Below are 25,268 nucleotides of genomic sequence, written 5' to 3'. Positions count from 1 at the left end.
AGCCCTCCGAGGTTTCTGAGATCAGCCCGAGGGCCCAGCACGTTTCTCCCAACCGTCACAGGCAGCAGAAACCAACAACTGGCCACGCACAATAGCGACCACTGGCTCCTTGGACGCTCTTGTCGCAATACTGTGCAGAAAGCATTAAATAATAAAGAATATTCTTGTTGGGTAAGCATTCTGCACTCCGTACTCGCTGCAGTACTACAGAAACCATACTATAGGTTCTCACTCAAGTAATTCTGGAGCCAGGGTCGGCCTACCTATAACGCAGAAAATCATTCGCGATCTTGGACGCAACGACTCTTCAGTAATTCAATTTAGATTATAATCAAGGTTGAGATTATCCTATTTTTAGACTGAATGAGCAGCCAACCGCATCTGGAGAAGTAATTTTTGCTGTTAGTGCCCTAAGAGCGGCGTGTGGCAGGATGGTCCCCAGGCCCCGTGGTGTGCAGGTAATAGTGAGCATGGCAATACTTTTTAAGGCTGTTTCACAAGTTAGAAGTGCCAAGGATTGAACTGGGACCATTGATAAATGTTTCCTTGCTGAATAGTACAATGCACACCACACGTCACTACGAGAGCGCGGATTTCCGACATGGACTCGCAGGTGACTTAACTACGCCACGGTATCACTAAAAGTGAACGATTGTTTCAATACGTAGGTGAAGAGTCGTTATTATGGACTAGAAGTGAAATGCAGAACCTAAACGTTTTGCCGGCCCGGGTGGCCGTGCGGTTCTAGGCGCTACAGTCTGGAACCGCGTGACCGCTACGGTCGCAGGTTCGAATCCTGCCTCGGGCATGGATGTGTGTGATGTCCTTAGGTTAGTTAGGCTTAGGTGGTTCTAAGTTCTAGGGGACTGATGACCAAAGAAGTTAAGTCCCATAGTGCTCAGAGCCATTTGAAACATTTTGAACCTAAACGTTTTGGTTTCAATACTCTGATCGATCGATATACACAATCTGATCAAAATTATCCGGACACTCATTAATGGAGCTTAATATGGAGTGCGTCCACCCTTTGCCCTTAGGACGGTTTGAACCCTGACAGGGACACTTTCAGTGAGATGTCTCTATGGAAAAAATGGTAGCCCATTTTTCCTTAAGAAACGAAACCACGGGAAGTAGTGATTTTTGATGGAAGAGTCTAACTCCTCCCAAAGATATCCCACTGGATTCAGGTTGGGACACCGGGCAAGCCAGCCAATTTCAGGAATAATGTTGTTCACTGATGCTTCTCTACGACAGGGGCACTGCCATGTTGATACAATCACCGCTTCCGAACTACTCCTCTGCTGTATGCAGTACTCAATGCAATGAATATGTTCATATCCTTCCGAATTTAGTCTTTTCCTAAGCGCAGTAATGGGACTTCACTCCAGCCACGATAAACCACGAATACCGTAACACCACCTCCTCCGCAGTTTACTGTTAGCATTACATATAGTGGCACGTGACGCTCCGCAAGCATTTGCCAAACTAAACCTTTGCCGGCCGCAGTGGCCGTGCGGTTCTAGGTGCTACAGTCTGGAACCGAGCGACCGCTACGGTCGCAGGTTCGAATCCTGCCTCGGGCATGGATGTGTGTGATGTCCTTAGGATAGTTAGGTTTAATTAGTTCTAAGTTCTAGGCGACTGATGACCTCAGAAGTTACGTCGCATAGTGCTCAGAGCCATTTGAACCAAACTAAACCTTTCTATTGGATTGCCACAGAGTATAGCGTGATTCGTCACTTCACACCACTCTTTTGTAGTCATCCAGCAGCGTGGCTCTTTTACTCCGCCTTTCCTCGCTTAGCATTGATTACATTAATGTGTGGCTTTCGAGGAACTGGCTTTTATTTAGCTCTGGTTGTTTCTTCGCATTTCTGTTTCACAATCACGTCACCAACACTCAACCTGAGCAGCTTAGAAGAATGGTTTAAATGTCCCTGATGGATCTGTTACTGAGGTAACACCCCACTAGCAGTCCACGTTCGAAGTCACTAAGCTCTCATGACACTGCTTCTCTGCTGGTAACACGATATGCCTCGTCTCCTATTATACTGGGGGGTCCGCCTCTTATCATCTAGTAGTCACTTTCACATTATATTGGGGCGTTGGTATAATTTTGATCTTACAGTGTAAATTTTCGTACATTTTGGAGATTAATACCAGACATCTGTGAGAAAAAGTCACGAAGTGATGTATCTCTTCATAATGAGATTTTCACTCTGCACCGGAGTGTTCGCTGACATGAAACTTCCTGGCAGATATTAAAACTGTGTGCTGGACCGAGATTCGACCGCGGGACCTTTGACTTTCACGAGCTAGTGCTCTACCACCTGAGCTACCCAATTCTGCCGGTACCTCGGCTCCTACCTTCCAAACTTTACAGAAGCTCTTCACAGAAGCTCTTCTGTGAAGAGCTTCTGTGAAGTTCGGAAGGTAGGAGACGAGGTACTGGCAGAATTGAAGCTGTGAGGACGGGTCGTGAGTCGTGCTTGGGTATCTCAGATGGTAGAGCACTTGCCCGCCAAAGGCAAAGGTCCCGAGTTCGAGTCCCGGTCCGGCACACAGTTTTAATCTTCCAGGAAGTTTCGATATATGTCTTAATTTTGCGTCCATGAAGAGGTTATTAGAAACGGAGTATAATCTCGGATTGTAGAAGAATGTAACAGGACATTGTCCATTAAAAAACCATTCAAGCATTCATGAGTCGATTTAGGGGAACCAAGACAAATCTAGATCTGTGTGAACGAACAGGAATTTGAACTCTACTTGTTACGAATACCAGCGTCTCAACCATTGTGCCATCTCGCCTGTCGTGTATGGCAGGACTTAATAGTCTAATGTAGCTTGGGTATTATAGGTAACCTCCACTACCACCACTTTCTGAAGTTCCCATTAGTAGTTACCAGACCCATCAGGAATCCGCGTAGCAAAACGCTGTAATATAATTTCAGCCTTCATCTGAGTGTATTTCGACACGCTAACGTCCCATCACAATGTTTCTCAGAATGCTCTAGTCTTCTTAGCTATACAGCCCTTGACCGTTTATAACACGGCTTGCCTGTTGGAATAATCGTCATTGTCTATGAGAAACGTGCCATTTCTTCTACTAGTAGGGGACTGATGACCTCAGAAGTTAAATCCCATAGTGCTCAAAGCCATTTGTTCTACTGGTGGGCTGCATGAATCAGCGCCAGTTGAGGTGCATGCTCGAAAAGAAGTGTAGCAGGCAATAGCATACAACATCAAAGGTAACGCCTCTCTGATTTTATAGACTGAAGTAAAGGAAAATAGTCGATATGGTATAATAAAAAGCCAGTTTCATGTCTGTAATCTACTTGAATGACTGCAGTAGGAGTAAAAGTGCGTCATAATTAGTTATTGTGAAGTATTTAAGCTTTATGGTATTTTACGTGGTAGTAAATTTAATTTTTGTTAATAAAGACGCATTTCTTGAACTGCAATCCACATATTTGATCAAAAAGCCTACGCCACAACAATCTGTACATGAAGGAATTAATAGATACTAGAGGCTCTCTGTTTAAGAAGCATCTAGATGTTTTTATAGGATAAATGTCCACAAGACAAACTGGTTCCTGCAGGCGCAGCAGGTGATTGTTATAAACAGGTATGAAGTTCAAGCCATTTTAGCATTTCACCTGATTGTACAAACGAGTATGAAGTTTAAGCTGTTTTAACTTGTCAAAATCGGATTTATATGCCACCTGTAGCATTTATTCCAATACATGTATTCGACACCTCAAAACAAACACCTCCAAATCATTTAAAAAAATTATTCTGTAATAATGTTGTTACGATGTATATTCTGTGTACTTTGCGATAATGTCTTCTCTTCTGCTATACGAACCTTGCACCCAGCAGTTTCCAGACGCCATATTTGTTTACAAATATGACAATATTCATGTGATGTGTTATGGCAGCGAAAGGAGCCTGTGACCACTGGAGGGAGTCTATTTTACTTATTTTATGTTTACCGTTAGATATAAGATAATTTTTTGTCACAAGAAACCCAAAACCATGTTCTGAAATAGTGTCTTGTTTCTCCACTAGACAGTGCCACAAGTTCCTCCAAAAAATCGTAACACAACACACACACAAATGTCATACTAACTAATGTAAATCCACACGATGATGGAGATTTAAACGTTTGAAACGCATCGTGGAGATAAATAAAACGGTGACTGGTAACAGTAAACTTGTCGTTTCATTTAACTGCTCAGGATTTGTCATAAAAAGTGTAATACCTCATAGCGTTTGCTGATCACCTTTCATGAGCCTAAATAGTCTCCATAGGATATGTGGCAATCAGGCAGCCATGCACTAGAAAATTCTTGGCTAGAACTGTAAAAAGTAACCACAATAACGTCGAGATGAAAATTCAGCCCAAGCATCCAACGAGAGAGCAGCGCTTTAGTCGCACGCGACACTTAGTATTCACTCCAGCGAATGAAAACTTCGTCAGTGAAATACGATGTCTCGAAATACGATGTCTCACGGATCTCGCGTCCTCGGAGGCTTTCCCACGTCCTGCTGCGAAGCGTGACTGTTACGTGGGAACACTGTGGGTCGTGACATAACAAAAGGAGGTCCGTAGCGCCGTCTGGTTGAACCAACGTGTCACCAGTACTTACTACTCCTGATACCTGTCACCACAATAACACAACATTTGGTAATTTGTGCGCGTTGTGCAAGCAACTTATGTCGGTAACAATATCTCAAGTTTCTAAAGTACAGTGTGATTCAAAAAGAATACCACAACTTTAGGAATTTAAAACTCTGCAACGACAAAAGGCAGAGCTAAGCACTATCTGTCGGTGAATTAAGGGAGCTATAAAGTTTCATTTAGTTGTACATTTGTTCGCTTGAGGCGCTGTTGACTAGGCGTCAGCGTCAGTTGATGCTAAGATGGCGACCGCTCAACAGAAAGCTTTTTGTGTTATTGAGTAAGGCAGAAGTGAATCGACGACAGTTGTTCAGCGTGCATTTCGAACGAAGTATGGTGTTAAACCTCCTGATAGGTGGTGTATTAAACGTTGGTATAAACAGTTTACAGAGAATGGGTGTTTGTGCAAAGGGAAAAGTTCTGGACGGCCGAGATTGAGTGATGAAAATGTATCACGCATCCAGCAAGCATTTGTTCGCAGCCCAGGAAAATCGACTCGCAGAGCTAGCAGAGAGCTGCAAATTCCACAATCAACTGTATGGAGAGTCCTACGAAAAAGGTTAGTTATGAAACCTTATCGTCTGAAATTGGTTCAAGCACTGTCTGCAGCTGATAAGATTAAAAGAATCGATTTCTGTGATTTTATCCTTGCTCAAATGGAAACAGATGAATCTTTCGTTTCAAAGATTGTGTTTAGTGATGAAGCAACTTTCCACACTAATGGGAAAGTCAACCGTCACAATGTCTGTATATGGGGCACTGAGAATCCGCGGGAAACAACTCAGTATGAACGTGACTCGCCTAAGGTGAACGTTTTCTGTGCCATTTCAGCCAATAAAGTTTTTGGTCCCTTTTTCCTCGAAGGTGCTACTGTAACTGGACTACAGTATCTGGAGATGTTAGAGAATTGGCTGTTCCCTCAGCTCGAACAAGAAGCACAACAATTCATATTTCAGCAGGATGGAGCGCCACCACATTGGCACTTATCTGTCCGTAACTACCTGAACGTCAACTACCCGAGGCGATGGATCGGCCGCCAGGCAGCCCGTGACAGAGCACTTCATCACTGGCCTCCAAGAAGCCCTGATCTTACCGCCTGCGATTTTTTCTTATGGGGGTATGTTAAGGGTATGGTGTTTCGGCCACCTCTCCCAGCCACCATTGATGATTTGAAACGAGAAATAACAGCAGCTATCCAAACTGTTACGCCTGATATGCTACAGAGAGTGTGGAACGAGTTGGAGTATCGGGTTGATATTGCTCGAGTGTCTGGAGGGGGCCATATTGAACATCTCTGAACTTGTTTTTGAGTGGAAAAAAAGCCTTTTTAAATACTCTTTGTAATGATGTATAACAGAAGGTTATATTATGTTTCTTTCATTAAATACACATTTTTAAAGTTGTGGTATTCTTTTTGAATCACCCTGTATGTCACTGCTTACAGTGTAAGGTGTGAATACTTAATCTGTCATTAGGTTTCTCATTGATCATCGCTAGTTGCTGCTGTCTCTTCCCACCCGGAAAAAAATATCTCAGCTCCAGGCCAATAGTATATAATCGTTTAAGTGCGTCTAAAATGCATTTCCCGGTGATCGGCAACGAAAAGCCGTTGTCGTAATTGAAAATTCACAGTGGCACTTCCTATGGATCAACCAAATGCGGCTCTGTTTTGTTTACAAAAGCGCTAGGATATCAAACACTTATCAACTAGATATTATACCTACTTTGTGTATTAGACATTGCACAAAACTCTACAGTGGCCAGCCTGGAGACAACAGGAAACAGGGCCGTATCGTTGCATGATAGCTAATCGGCTCCGTTTATGCCACAGGTCACAATCAGTACACTCACTACCACGGTGCACAGTATGCCTCCACGAAACTATTATGTCGATACAATGATCAATGCAGAACAGGCGGTGGAACACCTGCTCCAGCACGCAAAAGGATACGATCACCTCATGCTCTCTTCTTTCTTCTTCCCACTGGTGTTCTGATTTGTCTGAGGCAATCCGCCACGTCTATTGCACCAGCTGCTTTATCTTGTAGCGGCCACTATTTTTCAGCGCTACAGAGTAAATTAGTAGCACTGCCGTGGCAGCTGCAAAAGGGCCGTAAAAGCCAGCGAGTGCAGAGCTGACCGAAACACTTCCATCCGCTGCAGCGACTTCACCAGTATGTGTCCACATTGTGGGCCAGCACTCGAAGTACTGCAGACGCAGCGGAAGCAAGGGTGCCTTTACCTTTCATGAAGCCGAACTAATCGTCATCCAACAGACCGATAATTTTTTCCATTGTTCAAAATATTATTGTTTTCTCTTGGCTGCATGAGTTGTTAACTGATTGTGCGATACTTTTCACATATGCCCTATTTCAAAGTACCCAGTTTAGCTTCCGCTGTAATCCCATGTAAGGTCGCAGTTCCTCGCTTCGACATCGATGTGGCGCGAGTCAGTAAGACTGTCTCATCTGAGGAAAGCTGGGCAGACGGACCGCTTAAATAACACGTAAAGATGATTTCAGGGTCCTGCTGCAAACACGAGAACACCAGCACTGCAACATCGGTAACATGCTGTTCAACAGACGCTTACTTGGCAGTAAACTTTCCTGTTTTATTTTACACTTTGCTTATTCTCGGGATAAGAGTTGCGCTATCGACTGGAAAACGAGCTTATTATTTTTATCGCTGTGGTAACGTAGAACAGTTAATGAGCTTAGCTTAAGAGTGGTTTCCCAAGCTGTCGCACCGCGGAATGCACACTGTCACCGTACAGGAATGTATTTGGTCGAGGGTCTAGTCTCACACTAAGTCTGTTATTTTCTACGGTACAAAAATCCTTTATCAATTCACTTCTACCATTTGCAATCTTTTGTTTGGTATTTGGAGTTACGTTATTGTAAATCTATCTTGATTTTTGATGATTTGAGGTATTTTTTGCTGCTTGTGACCTAAATAAATTAGATTGAAAAGCTTGAAAAAAAGTCATAACGGTAGAACATCACAGTAGTGAGTACACCAAGAAACGTATCGGTCGTTTCAAAGAGCCACACTTTGACAGAAGTCATTCATAATGTTAAGCACGATCTCTTGGTTTTGATGACGATCTTCGGAACATTTTAATGCATGGTGTTACACTCTAGACATTCTGAGCGCTATAAGATGCAATTCACTGAGATAATTCAACCACCGTGAGACACTGAAGGTTTCATTTCTATTTTTTAAAACAGCTCTTTTCTGAAGATCATAATAATCGGCGATTGAGCGTTTGTTCATATCTGGATGCCAGTCAGGTAAACATAAATAACTTAAACAATACATTTCTTCGCACAAATAACCTAGAAAATACATTTATAAGACTGTTAAAAACTGAAAACATGAAAACAAGGAAGTAGAGGTTCAAAATGGCTCTGAGCACTACGGGACTTAACTTCTGAGGTCATCAGTCCCCTAGAACTTAGAACTACTTAAACCTAACTAACCTAAGGACATCACACACATCCATGCCCGAGGCAGGATTCGAACCTGCGACCGTAGCAGTCGCGCGGTTCCGGACTGCGCGCCTAGAACCGCTAGACCAGCGCGGCCGGCTGGAAGTAGAGGAAACATTGAGCCACAACAAAAACCCATATCACAGAAACATTTTTCTTAAGTCAATAGAGTGATAGATTCATAAAAGGAAATTGAGGCTCGTCGAAGTCGGCCAGAAGTGTTCACTTTCCGGAACGAAGGAGGTTTTTTTGTGTGTGCTCGGGGGCTGAGGTTGTTTCTAGGCACGTTAGACGAGTTCACTAACGCAAACCAACACCAAAGTTCGGTAACTATGTAATTTCTGTTTTTGAGCATAAGCAACTATACTAGATGACGCAGGTGGTGTAGAGGATACTGAAGAAAAATATTTTTTTTTGTACGAGAGGTACGGTGCTGCCAGCACTAACTGTGGAGAGGTGAGGTGCGAAAATGTGCAGTTATACATCACATTTCGGCGCCGAGGGAACTGTCTGCTCAAGAAAATACGAGGTGTTACAGGATCTGTGTTCCGCACCTTCCTTCGACTTGGGAACAAGAGGTCTATCCCATGCGATGCTAAACCAATCGAAGGGTATATGCTTAACTACAGCGAACATTAGTTCGGACCGTATATATATATATATATATATATATATATATATATATATATACTTTGTTTACTGCTATTTTGGACGAAACATTTTACTTGACAAACATTGGTGGGTCTGAGAATGGGCATAGCTCAAAACAGGTCACGACTAAATAAACATCCATTTTAGTTGCAACTCTGGCTATCACATTTCGCGCCGAAGTGTATATATGCAGACTGAAGCGACGAATGAAAATGTGTACCAAGTTCAGGATTCCAACCCGAGTCTCCTGCTCACTAGGGAAGTGTGCTAACCATTACGCCTCCCCCCCCCCTCCTCAATCCAAATTCTCATTCACGTCTCACCCCACGTGGTATTCCCCCTAACCTCGAACAGAGTTCCAGAAGCTCTCCAACTGAATTGGAATAGCACCTCAGCATCAAACGAAACGAGGTGACCTGTCTGAAAACCAGGCATAGGTCCTTTAACCAAATGAAACTACACTCCTGGAAATGGAAAAAAGAACACATTGACACCGGTGTGTCAGACCCACCATACTTGCTCCGGACACTGCGAGAGGGCTGTACAAGCAATGGTCACACGCACGGCACAGCGGACACACCAGGAACCGCGGTGTTGGCCGTCGAATGGCGCTAGCTGCGCAGCATTTGTGCACAGCCGCCGTCAGTGTCAGCCAGTTTGCCGTGGCATACGGAGCTTCATCGCAGTCTTTAACACTGGTAGCATGCCGCGACAGCGTGGACGTGAACCGTATGTGCAGTTGACGGACTTTGAGCGAGGGCGTATAGTGGGCATGCGGGAGGCCGGGTGGACGTACCGCCGAATTGCTCAACACGTGGGGCGTGAGCTCTCCACAGTACATCGATGTTGTCGCCAGTGGTCGGCGGAAGGTGCACGTGCCCATCGACCTGGGACCGGACCGCAGTGACGCACGGATGCACGCCAAGACCGTAGGATCCTACGCAGTGCCGTAGGGGACCGCACCGCCACTTCCCAGCAAATTAGGGACACTGTTGCTCCTCGGGTATCGGCGAGGACCATTCGAGACCGTCTCCATGAAGCTGGGCTACGGTCCCGCACACCGTTAGGCCGTCTTCCGCTCACGCCCCAACATCGTGCAGCCCGCCTCCAGTGGTGTCGCGACAGGCGCGAATGGAGGGACGAATGGAGACGTGTCGTCTTCAGCGATGAGAGTCGCTTCTGCCTTGGTGCCAATGATGGTCGTATGCGTGTTTGGCGCCGTGCAGGTGAGCGCCACAATCAGGACTGCAGACGACCGAGGCACACAGGGCCAACACCCGGCATCATGGGGTGGGGAGCGATCTCCTACACTGGCCGTACACCACTGGTGATCGTCGAGGGGACACTGAATAGTGCACGGTACATCCAAACCGTCATCGAACCCATCGTTCTACCATTCCTAGACCGGCAAGGGAACTTGCTGTTCCAACAGGACAATGCACGTCCGCGTGTATCCCGTGCCACCCAACGTGCTCTAGAAGGTGTAAGTCAACTACCCTGGCCAGCAAGATCTCCGGATCTGTCCCCCATTGAGCATGTTTGAGACTGGATGAAGCGTCGTCTCATGCGGTCTGCACGTCCAGCACGAACGCTGGTCCAACTGAGGCGCCAGGTGGAAATGGCATGGCAAGCTGTTCCACAGGACTACATCCAGCATCTCTACGATCGTCTCCATGGGAGAAAAAATGGTTCAAATGGCTCTGAGCACTATGGGACTCAACTGCGGAGGTCATTAGTCCCCTAGAACTTAGAACTAGTTAAACCTAACTAACCTAAGGACATCACAAACATCCATGCCCGAGGCAGGATTCGAACCTGCGACCATAGCGGTCTTGCGGTTCCAGACTGCAGCGCCTTTAACCGCACGGCCACTTCGGCCGGCTCCATGGGAGAATAGCAGCCTGCATTGCTGCGAAAGGTGGATATACACTGTACTAGTGCCGACATTGTGCATGCTCTGTTGCCTGTGTCTATGTGCCTGTGGTTCTGTCAGTGTGATCATGTGATGTATCTGACCCCAGGAATGTGTCAATAAAGTTTCCCCTTCCTGGGACAATGAATTCACGATGTTCTTATTTCAATTTCCAGGAGTGTATTTGGTTCCAGAGACTTTTACAAGTCTCAAACATCTATGATGGATACATATGGAGACTGAGTGTGAATTTAGATTTAGGAGGGAGGCGTGCTACGGCAGTCTATCCATTTGTGCAAAGCCCCTATGTAGGGCGGTGTAGTGATTAGCGCATCTAGCTAGTCAGCAGGAGACCTGGGTTCGAATCCCAGCCTTGATACAAATTTTCATTCGTCGCTTCAGTCAGTATATACAAGGCGATCCATTGATAGTGATCGGGCTAAATATCTCACGAAATAAGCGTCAAACGAAAAAACTGCAAAGAACGAAACTTGTCTAGCTTGGAGGGGGAAACCCGATGGCGCTATGGTTGCCCTGCTAGATGGCGCTGCCACAGGTCAAACGGATATCAACTGCGGTTTTTTTTTAAATAGAAACCCCCATTTTTTATTACATATTCGTGTAGTACGTAAAGAAATATGTATATTTAAGTTGGCCCACTTTTTTCGCTTTGTGATGGATGGCGCTGTAATAGTCACATACGTATGGCACACAATTTTAGACGATCAGTTGGTAACAGGTAGGTTTTTTAAATTAAAATACAGAACGTAGGTACGTTTGAACATTTTATTTCGGTTGTTCCAATGTGATACATGTACCTTTGTGAATTTATCATTTCTGAGAACGCATGCTGTTACAGCCTGATTACTTGTAAATACCACATTAATGCAATAAATGCTCAAAATTATGTCCGTCAACCTCAATGCATTTGGCAATACCTGTAACGACATTCTTCTCAACAGCGAGTAGTTCGCCTTCCGTAATGTTCGCACATGCATTGACAATGCGCTGACGCATGTTGTCAGGCGTTGTTGATGGGTCATGATAGCAACTTTCCCCACAGAAAGAAATCATGGGACGTCAGATACGGTGAATATGCGGGCCATGGTATGGTGCTTCGACGACCAATCCACCTGTCATGAAATATGCTATTCAATACCGCTTCAACCGCACGCGAGCTATGTTCCGGACATCAATCATGTTGGAAGTACAACACCGTTCTGTCATCCTGTAGCAACATCAGTAGAACATTACGTAGAAAATCAGCATACATTGTTCCATTTAGATTGCCATCGATAAAATGGGGGCAAATTATCCTTCCTCCCTTAATGCCATGGATTTTCCGTTGCCCAATAGTACATATTATGCCGGTTTACGTTACCGCTGTTGGTGAATGACTCTCCGTCGCCAAATAGAACGCGTGCAAAAAATCTGTCATCTTCCCGTAATTTCTCCTGTGCGCAGTGGCAGAACTGTACACGACGTTCAAAGTCGTCTCCATGCAATTCCTGGTGCATAGAAATATGGTACGGGTGCAATGGATGTTGATGTAGCATTCTCAACACCGACGTTCTTGAGATTCCCGATTCTCGCACAATTTATCTGCTACTGATGTTCGGAATAGCCGCGACAGCAGCTAAAACACCTACTTGGGCATAATCATTTGTTGCAGGTCCTGTTTCCTTAAATAACGTAACTATCCGGCGAACGATCCGGACACTTGGATGATGTTGTCCAGGATACGGAGCAGTCAGCGCCATCTATCACAAAGCGAAAAAAGTGGTCGAACTAAAACATTCATATTTCTTTACGTAATACACGAAGATGTAGGAAAAAATGGGGGCTCCTATTTTAAAAAACGCAGTTGATATCCATTTGGCCTATGACAGCGCCATCTAGCGGGCCAACCATAGCGCCATCTGGTTTCCCACTTCAAGCTAGACAAGTTTCGTTCTTTGTAGTTTTTTCGTTTGATGCTTATTTCGTGCGATATTTGGCCCGGTCACTATCAATGGACCACCCTGTATACGTCCACGTTTGAGACTTGAAAAGGTCTCTGATATCACATTGTTTCATTTGATTAAGGCAACAGAAGTGTGCTGATCCTTTTTCGTGTGTCGCCTTGAGGGACGCTTCAGTGCCTTTTTTTGTCTGAATAGTAACAATTATCTCTTGTTTGGTGGGGTCAGAACTGACTATTGTTACTTCACCGTTTCCAGAGCGGAGGGTCCCTGCTGGAATACCTTTCCTCAGCATTCCCTACCTGAAAGACTACTGGGTTGTGAGTTTGGACGAGTGGAATCCAGCAATCACTTGCTAATAACAGGCCCTATACAACTGCGTCACTGGAAACTCGAGTCACCAGAAGAAGTTCACCATCCGTCCTCAGCGGCTCATGACGGGTGAGCAAGCCGGGCAGTTCGTGAGATGGAACAGTAGTCGTTGGGATCCATAGAAAGGGCGTTTGCGTTTCTACTGCTTGTCCATGAGTATCAGTTAACGCTTGTGATATCCCAAGTTGTTCTACAATTAATGCCAGATTTAATTCTTATAGCACGCTTCTACAATGCGAACATCGCCTATGTTCGACATTAAAGTGCAGCGACCACTCACCGCAGCTGGTGCCAGCAATAACAGTGGAGATTATACAAAGCGTGACCAGGAGGGAGTAGAAATTCGGTGCAATCGATGTCGTAGTACGGAAACGGAGGGACTTATCAGACGTCCAATAACGCACGTTCATTGGCTTTCGGGCCAGAAGTGGAAGCATTTCCGAAACAGCTAAGATTGTAAACTGTTCGCATGCCGCCATGGTTGAAGTATAGTGTGCATGGCAAAATGGTGCTACCAAAAACTGGCGCCGAGGTAATTGTGGTGCACCACCAGCCATAGATGACAGGAGTGAAAGGCGGCTGCAGAGATTACGGGCGAATAGACGTGCAACTGTTGAGCAACCGACCGCCCAGGTGAACGACGAAGCTACCAACAGTGTCTCCTCAACGACCATTCAGCGAACTTTGCTGCGTATGGGCCCCCGTAGGATGTACCTGTTTCAAGCAACCACGCTGATTGCTGTTCATTGACGACGAAGGCTGGGACTTGCACGCCAGTACCACTACTGGACGACCACTGAGTGGGGCAGGTTGGATTTTCGGAAGGTCTTTGGCGTGTATGGCATGGTTCGCTTAAAAGCAAATACCCTGCATACGTTATGGTCTGGAGAAAGTTTTCGTGCCAATCCTTGCGTGATCCTGGCATTCTGGAAGGCACAATGCATCAACTCAAGTATACATCTATCCTTGGGGACTACGTCCTCCGTACTATCGCATCTACCAGCAGGACAGCGCAAAGTGTCACACGGCTCGCAGTGCAATGCGTGGTTAGACGAGCACCAGGATAAGATTACCATAATCCCCTGGCCATCAAACTCAGCGGATTTAATCGAAATCGAAAATATGTGGGACTATCTCAATAGGACTGTTCACGCCATGGATCCTCAACCGAGAAACCTAGCAAAGCTGGCCACGACACTGAAGATGACAAGGCTCCACATCCCTGTCGGTCCTTCTAGAAGCCAATTCACTCGCTTTCTGCATGCCTCGCTCCGGTCGGCCACAGTGTGAATTCGCGAATGGAAACTGTGCCTCACTAAAGCCGGCGAGAAGTGTTCTCTTTCCGGAACGAGGGACTTTCCTTGTGAACTCAGTGGCTGAGGTTGTTCTTCGGAACGTTGGATGAGTTATTAACACAAAGAAATACTAAAGTTCAGTAACTACGTAATATCTGTCTTTAAGCATAAACAACTATCTAAGACGAAGGTAAGTGGTACAGAGGGACCCACAAAAAAATTATCCCTGCGACAGGTACAGTACAGCTAGCGCTAACTGAGGAGATACGAGATGCGAAAATGTAAAATCCTGCATCGCTGGTCGGAAACCGACTCTCACAGGTTCGGCACACATATGACTGTCGACGAGGGAACTGATCAAAAAAAATACTGGGTTTCATAGGCTAGGCTCTCTCTTCTCCTCCTTCCCTCGAGGTGGGAGCAGGCGATCTGTCCCGCCTGAGGGTTCTCCGTGACCATCACAGAGCCATCTGAAGTGTGGTTGTTTCCTTTTGTGTAGCGCCACGAGATGGTGTTTCTTGCTTGTTTTGGTACAAATAATATCAACAATCGTCTCCTGTTTGGGAGCAGATGAGCGAAATGTCATAACTTCTGCTTCTCCAGAGTGGAGTCCCCCTGCTTGAATGCCTTCACTCAACGTTCAACAGCCTAAAAGACTGCTTGGTTATGAGTTTGCCGAATGGAAGCAAGCAACTACGTGTTTACAACAGGAACGATATATCTGTGTCACCAGAAACCTCAAAGAGACCAACATAGGCCCATAGTTTAAGGTTAACCCTTCTTCAGCGGCTCCAGCAGAATAATTCCTGGAATGGAATTGCAGTCCTTGGGCTCACAGAAGGGCTTTTGCGTTTCTGCTGTTTGTTTATCCGATTCAGTTAACGTTTCTGTTATCACAAGATGTTCTAGAATTAATACCAGATATAATTCTTGCAACACGCTTCTGTATTCTTAAAATACCTGTAACTTGAATTTCTCCATAATTAGTGAATGGAAACATACAGAATAAACCAGTTTCTTCATTTTTAAATTGCCTACTGGAGTAATTATGCATACTAAAAACATAGCTGAACCATGGCGCTTTATTAATTTAGTGCGTTTTCCAATAGAGGTTGTGGAATATCTGTAGTCCAGATGATTAACAAGGGATTAAAAAGATACAAAGGAATTAAAGACATAAGCTTCCAGCGGGCTTTGATTTATACCAATGGGTCAAGTTTAAAATTTGTACCGAACCAGACCTAGAAACCGGGTCTCCTCCTTGAGCAGCAGATGCACTGGCCACTATGCCATCCGGACGCAGTGGTCGCCAGAACCGCACGGACTAACGTAGCACGCCTCCTGTCACACTCAAATTTTCAACTAATACCACACACTCATTACTCGCAGCATCTCTCCGATTCCCATATAAGTTCGAGCTTGGTGTGCATCTGCAGGGAAGGAATCATTGGCCGTCATCTCTTTTATTATATGAAGGGTGTCCGTTCTTTCAGACAGATCAAAATTCAATTATAATCCATTTGCTTTGAACCATGTGTTAATTTTTTCGAATATTTCATTAGCTTCCTTTTGAGTGGGGGGACTTGTTTTATTCTTGACACTTATATCATCCGCTAAAAGCACAAAACTTGAATTTTCTGAAACTGCAAGTGGAAGATCATTTGCGTATCTCAAGAACAACACAGGACCCAGAATCGATCCTTGTGGAACACCGTGCCTGATTGCTTCAAAATCTGAATGACTGTCGCTATATGATTGACAATGATTTGATACACGTTGATTTCGGACATTCAGCGTAGCGGCAAATATTGACCTTGTCAATGTTAGTGTGGAAAGCGGGCAATGTTGATATTTGAAGCTGTAGTTGAGACGCCTGCACCCGCCGCGCGAGCAGCACGCGGCCAGCTTGCGAGCAGGTGTTTTTCTGGCAGCGGCGGCGGCCGGCACTCACCGAGCGCGTTGAGGATGGCGCCCACCCAGAAGAGGTCCCCGCACACGGCGGGGATGTACAGCAGTCCGCCCACGCGGCTGCCGAAGCGCTGCTGCAGGGGGTCCAGCATCGTCACGTACTGCGCGGCGCGCATCGGCCGCACGAACAGCAACGCACCTGTCACACACAGCAGAGCGCCAGTCAGTCACGTACATCGCCTATCCAGCTACAGAGAACAGGGGCGAAACTTGGAACAGGATTGAGAATGGGATGATTTTAAAGAGATGCACTGGAGCCCGTAAAGAATTTTAGAGAATATTTACGAAAAAATTCTGTTCATTCATTCATTCAAGCATTCATTCACAAATCGTGTTACGTCATCACGAAGCAGAGTCTTGTTCAAATGTGTGTGAAATCTTACGGGACTTAACTGCTAAGGTCATCAGTCCCTAAGCTTACACACTACTTAGCGTAAATTATCCTAAGGACAAACACACACACCCATGCCCGAGGGAGGACTCGAACCTCCGCCGGGACCAGCCGCACAGTCCATGACCGCAGCGCCTAAGATCGCTCGGCTAATCTCGCGGGGTTGAAGCAGAGTCTTCAGGATGTGGAAAGACACGCGGGGCTGAAGCAGAGTCTTCAGGATGTGGAACTACTTAAATTATACAGATTTGTTACAATTAAATTTTCGCTACTTGTGACGGCCGCCACGAAAAACAAGTGATCGTAGGACAATGAACCTTTGTGGAGATATTTTTAAGGACATGCGGAAGAGAAATCACGAATAAACCATTGAAAGAAACACGTTTTATTTTCCATTTTAGAGGATGCATGTATGATGATCTTATGGTAATGCTGTTTCAAACGATTGTTCACTGATTCGCTTCTCTCCAAATTTATTATGGAGCAATGGTTGGTTCAAATGGCTCTGAGCACTATGGGACTTAACTTCTGAGGTCATCAGTCCCCTAGAACTTAGAACTACTTAAACCTAACTAACCTAAGAACATCACACACACCCATGCCCGAGGCAGAATTCGAACCTCCGACCGTAGCGGTCGTGCGGTTCCAGACTGTAGCGCCTAGAACCGCTCGGCCACTCCGGCCGGCATGGAGTAATCGAGTGACCTCTGGAGCATTGTGAGATGGAGCTTCATCGTACACGAAAACAGTTGAGTCCAAAGCCCTTCCTTCCCACACACCAGGGATCACATATTGGCGAAATAGATCACAGAAACGTGTGCCTTTCACGGTGCATATAATTAGTCTTTGGCGTCCTAGTTCCTCAAAGAAAAATGGGTTAATCGTGAACTGTGCCGTGAAGCCACATTACACAGTAACGTGGTCACTATAGACGGGCACTTGATGAACGTTCGTTGTCGGTGACGATCCACAAATGCTACAGTTATGAGTGTTCAGAGCGGAAGTGAGGGTAAAGTGCGCTTTATCACTCCACAAAATTATCCAAGGCCACATGTCAACTTCAACCGTTGCAAGAAACATAAGAGTAAAGTTTACTCGAATGGCTGCGACACGTGGCAAAAGTTGGTGAGTAATGTGAAGCTTGTACGGATACCATCTCACAATTGTTCGCAGCACTTTACGAACGTTGGACCGTGGAATGTTCATCTGTCGAGACACAGCATGTGCACTACTTGGAGTTCCCACGTTGAGTCCAACATTCTCAGCCTTGGCAAGAGTAACTTCTTCAACAACTTTTTGCGCAGTTAGCTGTCGGCCTCTCGCAGGAGCAGACAGAATCATTTGCCGATCGTTTCAGTCACCGAGACCACCAGACTTTAATCTTCATGAGGAAATTAAAATGTGTTTTTTTCCTCAACATCTAAATGGATACTCTGCAAATCACATTTAAGGGCCTGGAAGAGGGTTCATCGAACCACCTTCACAATTCTCTATCATTCCAATCTCGTATAGCGCGCAGAAACAACGAACACTGTCCGTACGAGTTCTGATTTCCCTTATTTTATCGTGGTGATCGTTTCTCCCTAGGTAGGTCGGTCTCAACAAAATATTTTCGCATTAGGAGGAGAAAGTTAGTGATTGGAATTTCGTGAGAAGATTCCGTCGCACGAAAAACGCCTTTCTTTTAATTATGTCCAGCCGAAATCTTGTAACATTTCAGTGACACCCTCTCCTATATTTCGCGGTAATACAAAACGTGCTGCCCTTCTTTGAACTTTTTCGATGTACTCCGTCAGTCCCATCTGGTAAGGATCCCAAACCGCGCAGCAGTATTCTAAAAGTGGACGGACAAGCGTATTGTAGGCAGTCTCCTTAGTATATCTGTTACATTCTCTAAGTGTCCTGCCAATAAAACGGAGTCCTGTTAGCCTTCCACACAACATTTTCTATTTGTTCCTTCCAATTTAAGTTCTTTGTAATTGTAATTCCTAGATATTTAATTGAATTTACGGCCTTCAGATTTGACTGATTTATCGTCTAACCGAAGTTTAACGAATTCCTTTTAGCAGTCATGTGGATGACCTCACACTTTTCGTTATTAGGGCCAACTATAAATTTTCATTCCGGAACCGCGCGACTGCTACGGTCGCAGGTTCGAATCCTGCCTCGGGCATGGATGTGTGTGATGTCCTTAGGTTAGTTAGGTTTAAGTAGTTCTAAGTTCTAGGGGACTGATGACCACAGATGTTAAGTCCCATAGTGCTCAGAGCCATTTGAACCATTTTTATAAATTTTCACACCATTCAGATATCTTTTCTAAATCGTTTTGCAATTTGTTTTGATCTTCTGATTGTCTCCCAAATCGTTTATGTAGATAACGAACAACAAAGGGCCTATAACACTACCTTGGGGAATGCCAGAAATCACTTCCGTTTTACACGATGACTTTCCGTGATTTACTACGAACTGTGACCTCTCTGACAGGAAACCACAAATCCAGTCACATAACTGAGACTATATTCTATAAGCACGCAATTTCACTACAAGCCGCTTGTGTGGTACACTGTCAAAAGCCTTCCGGAAATCCAGAAATACGGAATCGATCTCAAATCCCTTGTCAATAGCACTCAGCACTTCATGCGGATAAAGAGCTAGTTGTGTTTCACAAGAACGATGGTTTCTGAACCTATGTTTACTGTGTGTCAATAGACTGATTTCTTCGAGGTAGTTCATAATGTTTGAACACAATATAAGTTCCAAAGTTCTGCTGCATATTGACGTTAATGACATGGGTCTGTTGAAACGTCCCCTTAGAAAAATTTATAAATTACTGTGCTGATAAACCTCTTAAATTATTTGATTTTCAAACAGCTGAGCAGAACTGAACGTGCACAGACGTTTCTCTCTTTACTTATTCAGATCATCACTAAACTGACACACAATATTTTTTTAGCGCAACGCAATCTGAGTTTCAAAAATCCTTACAAAAGAATGGCCCTGACTAACAATAACCTATACCTTTCATGAATCACTTAGCTCACAAAAATTTTCGTTACTCGAACCACTGCAATACAGCGAGCGCCAATACTGCTAACTAAATGAAAGATTCTAACTACTGAAGGCACTAACTACTGATAGGCATAGTTAGCAAATGAAAGATTTTGATAGAGAACAAACAATGTATTTACCTTAATAGCGTTCAAAAGTCATTATATAATCAGTGAATGACATCTAGTCTTAAAAATTTACTCATGCTGATGGACACACGTCCAGATCGTCCGCTCTCAAAATTCTGCCATTTCTCTCCCCACATCCACCACTGCTGGTGGCTCACCTCCAACTGCCCAACGCTACGCGCTATTAACAGCCAACTGCCCAACACTACAATAGCAATTTCCAACAATGCAAGCCAGCCACAGACTGCACTCAGCACAGTCAGTGATTTTCATACAGAGCGCTAGGTGACGTTACCAACATAAAAACCTGAACAGCCTACTTACACTGTAAGTAAGTGGATTACTGCTACTACCTTTCTTGAATATTGGTGTGACCTGTGCATCTTTCCAGTCTTTGGGTACGGATCTTGCGTCGAGTGAACGGTTGTATATGATTGTTGAGTATGGAAGTAATGCATCAGCTTACTCTGAAAGGAACCTAATTGGTATACAGACTGGACCAGAAGACTTGCTTGTATGAAATGATTTACGTTGCTTTACTACTCCGAGGATATTTACTTCTACGTTACTCAGGTTGGCAGCTGTTCTTGATTCGAATTCTGGATATTTACTTCGTCTTCTTTTGTGAAGGCATTTCGGAAGGCCGGCCGAGGTGGCCGAGTGGTTCTAGGCGCTTCAGTCTGGAACCGCGCGACCGCTACGGGCGCAGGTTCGAATCCCGCCTCGGGCATGGATGTGTGTGATGTCCTTAGGTTAGTTAGGTTTAATTAGTTCTAAGTTCTAGGCGACTGATGACCTCAGAAGTTAAGTCGCATAGTGCTCAGAGCCATTTCAACCATCCTTCAAACTCTGTAGATGCTGATAACACTGTCTGACACCGGAAGGTGGCATCATTTGTCCTTCACAGCGACCTCTCAGTATCTGACGCTGTTCGCGCCCCCTAACATCCAACCAACTGCTAACAACACTAAACATGAAGAACAGTATTGTAATTCAGTGGCCACTCTACATGTCACACACAATTATAAATCTACTCATTTACATACCTGTCGATGATGCGTAAGCGTAGGAAGTTACACTGAAATCTGACCACGTCTTCTGGGTACTTCCCTTTTTTTGCATCGGATAATGTATGTATGAATAAAACGTTCTCGGCTTTAAAGCCGCGTCAATTGGAATAAAATCCTCGAGCTTTCGATGACCATCTCCGCCATTGTCGTCAGGATTTCACTGACTTCTGGGGCTGCTACGGTTTCTCGCTTACATAAGCATGGTGACATCATCAGCTGCCAATCAGATAGACGCGTAAGTCGGCCCGGGCAGCTAGTGGAGCTATTGCCCGACGTCAGGTGTCGCCAGGGGCAGGAACCACATTTGAAACTGCCACTCCCGCGTCGCGCATATGTGGCTCTGAGCACTATGGGACTTAACATCTGAGGTCATCAGTCCCCTAGAACTTAGAACTACTTAAACCTAACTAACCTAAGGACATCACACACATCCATGCCCGAGGCAGGATTCGAACCTGCGACCGAAGCGGTAACGCGGTTCCAGACTGTAGCGCCTATAACCGTACGACCACTCCGGCCAGCTTTGCTTTCTTTCGATGTCCAACGCCCGTCCCCATGCCCTGCTGAGTGTGTACCCCTGGTCTCTGTTGAAATTATTGTTGTTTAAACGAATCTCGGCAGCTTCCTTTATAACGGAGTCCCAATATGTAAATGCATGAGCCGACACTTTTGTATTCTCGAATTTTGTTTTATGTCCGTTTTCTAGGCAATGCTCCGCTATGGCCGACTTGCCAAGCTCCCTTTTTTTATATGGCGCTTGTGCTCAGCACAACGCTCCGCAACCGTGCGAATTGTTTGTCCGATATACATGCTGCCACATTCACAAGGTACACCATACACTCCGGACACTCGAAGAGCAATTGTGGTCTTTAACAAGGAGCAACATATCTCGTACCCTGGAGGCGGGCCGGAACGTATGTTACGAGAAAAACAGATACTTTGAAAAAAGAAAAAGACCTCTTTCCATACTATTCAGCTACCAGGAAAGTATGTTAACTTTACTCAGAGCTCGGTTAACTGTCTACACACTGGTAAATTGAGGATGTATCTGACAAGTATTAAGAGAGTCGCAGAAATTATATTCCTGAGTCCAAATATACATATAAATTATAGGAAGCGTGGCTAATGAGGTTTCTTTGTACTTTGGCCTTAAGTATTTGGAGATTTGTAGTTTCCCGCCTGATATCCACTGGCAGAGAGCTGTAGACTTTCATCCCAGAATATAAAACCCAAACGCGATTCTGCACCCAACAGGGAGACGCATGTCTACGTGGTAATTCTTTCTGAGAGGGGACTTCATAAAGTTCGTTACCCATTATTATGACGGGCCGAGTAACTGTTATTGTATGCTGCACTACACTTGAAACACAGATAAATTTTTTCTCCAACTTAGTCGCTAAGACTCTATAAATATCGGTCGGAATGGTCCACCAATCCTTCAATTTCATGACGACAGAAGTCCGCTCCTTTTCCAGAGAGCCATTCGAGAACCGCTCTGCGAACATCATCATCGTCGGGAAATCTCGTTCCCTCCAGATGTTCTTTCAACGTGCTGAAAGGATGGAAATCGGATGGTGCAAGATCTGGACCTACCGATCAGCATTACTCCACGTCTGTGCGGCTTTGGTGAAACTGTTGTCACTATTTCACTACAGATAGACGCAACATTTCATTTGTCGTTATAGCGTCATAAGTTCACAGTGAATCTTTGTGCAGTTTACACGTTTTTCCCGCAAGAATCATACTGGCCCGCGCAGTTCAGCTTAGGAGCAGGTTTCCAGTTGTTGCGCCACTTCACTCCCACACTGTGATGCACCTGTTATCCGCACCGCAGCAGAACCGTGTCTGCAGAAAACACAAAATATGTACTCTCTTCTGACAATGCGCCACTCTTGTTGCACAATAGTCTTAACGCGGAATGGCATGTCTAACTTTCTGCAATCCCGACATAAATCGGTACTACGGCTTCCATCACACTTAAATCATAAAACTGAAAAATTATTATTTAAACAAAACTCACAAAAGCAGATTTAATAACAACAAAACAATTCCCAGCAGTCGTACAGAAAGATTTAAGATCTTTAAAATGGCAAAGCGAAAAAAAGGAATTGTGTTAATGGGTCACATCTAGGTTACCTTCCTTTCTTTGATGACGCTATACTGTTTCCCATTAACGCCAATAATTTAAAGCCGATAAAATAAAACCACGAATAGAAAACAATGATACATGAAATATCAGTGAGCGAAACATTCAACAACTAACGGTTACTCAGTGTGCTGTGTAGTGTTACGTTTAGGGGAGGTCGATCAAAATGTTTCCGTTTGAGGAGGTTGCTGCAGTGTCTATGCGACACAGCGCGACTCTGATGGGGGTATACAAGCACCGACTTATCGTCATGGGGTTAGCGGGGCATTCGAACGGGAACTTTTTTGATCGCCCTGCATATCTGGGCAGATCAGAAAAATTAAAAGAGTGGGTCAGTGAACAAGATGGGGGAGAAGACGGTGTTATGAGCATAACACAAATGAAATGAAAGCAGGCGGGATTGACAGGTTGCTAAGCAAACGGATAGTAGACGAATCAGGGAATTTTTTTGTTGGGTCTTAAGAGATTAAAAAAAGTGCAATGGCTTGACGTAATTAAAGGGGAGTGGATGATGCTGGAAACTATTCAGGTCCAATACAGCTGCCTTTAGATGAAGACCGTAGTGCATGGAAGTGTCTAGACGGAACCTTTATCTAGCAGCACATGCCGAATATTTAATGATACGATAGCAATTTGTTAGCATGGGCCGGCCGCTGTGGCCGAGCGGTTCTAGGCGCTTCAGTCCGGAACCGCGCTGCTGCTACGCTCGCAGGTTCGAATCCTGCCTCGGGCATGGATGTGTGTGAGGTCCTTAGGTTAGTTAGGTTTAAATAGTTCTAAGTCTAGGGGACTGATGACCTCAGATGTTAAGTCCCGTAGTGTTTAGAGCCATTTGAACCGTTAGCTAGCACGGTTACTAACATCATCAGTAACCACGATAACATAACGGCCTTCAGGCTTAGATTACAGACACCGAATGACCAGGAAAAATAGTTCTCTAGAATTTCATAGACTTGGTCTCACTCGCGGGGCAGTGTTGTAATAATGCAGACGATTAATTTGACCAGGGACTACGAGACGTGATGAATATCCAAGGCGGTACTCTCCAGCGGTTACAATACGGTGTTAGTTTGCGTCTCTTCGTTTATATTCTAATTTCTACATGTTCTATTTTTATTTAATATGTTAGTATAAATCATCGGCATTAATATGGATATGAAATTTCTGAGAATATAACGTTTCGAGCGCAGCGCTGTATGAAAGTGAACTAGTGAACTGTTGGAAAAAGAAAAAAAAAATTGAAGCGATTGAGATGTTATGTTATAGAAGGATATAATTACGATGACTGATAAGAAATGAGTAGATTATCCGCAAAATCGGCGCAGAAAGAACCATATGGAGATCACTGACGAGAAGAAACGACTGTTTGATAGGACATGGATTAAGACATCAGGAAATAACTTTTACGGTACTAGAAGAAGCTGTACAGGGTAAAAACTGCAGGACAGGCAGAAATTGAAACATATCGAACAAATAATTGAGGACGCTGGGCGCAAGTGCTGTGATGAAGAGATTGGCACGGCAGAGGAAGATGTACCGGGCCGCAACAAGCCAGTCAGAAGACTGATAAAAAATAAATGAAAAAAAAAATATCCGAAGGAATAATTCGTATCAGCTTACATAACAACCAAGCCAACAAATTACTTTAGATACAGCATTATATTTAAAGTATTTCTTTACATTTTTTGTTACACGAAGCAGTAAATCAAAACGCAGTATGCATTACAATGATTCGCTGCAACTTCGACGTGCAGGATAAGTATAAATTATTATAAACAAAGAAAATTTGCCGTCATAGCTACTATTCGGTGTGCACAAAAAATAACTGCATAAAGATATGCTGTACATTCAGATTATTGTGGCAACCTGTTAAAAGCTTCAATTCTGACTTTTTGCAACGTGCACTGCTGCGACACTTTCAGGAGGCGAGTCATGAAGTTGTGGAAGACAACAATGGAGACTCCTAATAACACTAGAAAACTTTAGTATGAATAATAGCAAGTCTAATCGAGACGTTGTAATTGCTCAGAAACTTCTACAACGAATCTTTCACTCTGCGCTGCAGTCACGGACTGTGCGGCTGATCCCGGCGGAGGTTCGAGTCCTCCCTCTGGCATGGGTGTGTGTGTTTGTCCTTCGGATGATTTAGGTTAAGTA

The 25,268-nt window shown here is 44.6% G+C and overlaps 1 protein-coding gene across 1 annotated transcript in view; it reads right to left on the bottom strand.

Moving 5' to 3' along the window:
* LOC126455883 (high-affinity choline transporter 1-like) overlaps positions 1–25,268 on the bottom strand; it is a 449,603-nt gene that overhangs the window by 125,364 nt on the left and 298,971 nt on the right. The window contains exon 4 of the mRNA XM_050091642.1: positions 16,312–16,467. Within this exon, the coding sequence (XP_049947599.1) occupies positions 16,312–16,467 (156 nt within the window). The remainder of the gene's footprint in view (positions 1–16,311; positions 16,468–25,268) is intronic.

Source organism: Schistocerca serialis, chromosome 2 (genome assembly GCF_023864345.2).
Source record: "Schistocerca serialis cubense isolate TAMUIC-IGC-003099 chromosome 2, iqSchSeri2.2, whole genome shotgun sequence".
Lineage (NCBI taxonomy): Eukaryota > Metazoa > Arthropoda > Insecta > Orthoptera > Acrididae > Schistocerca > Schistocerca serialis.
The sequence above is the reverse complement of the archived record's forward strand: the minus strand, read 5'-3'. Positions and strand labels throughout refer to the sequence as shown.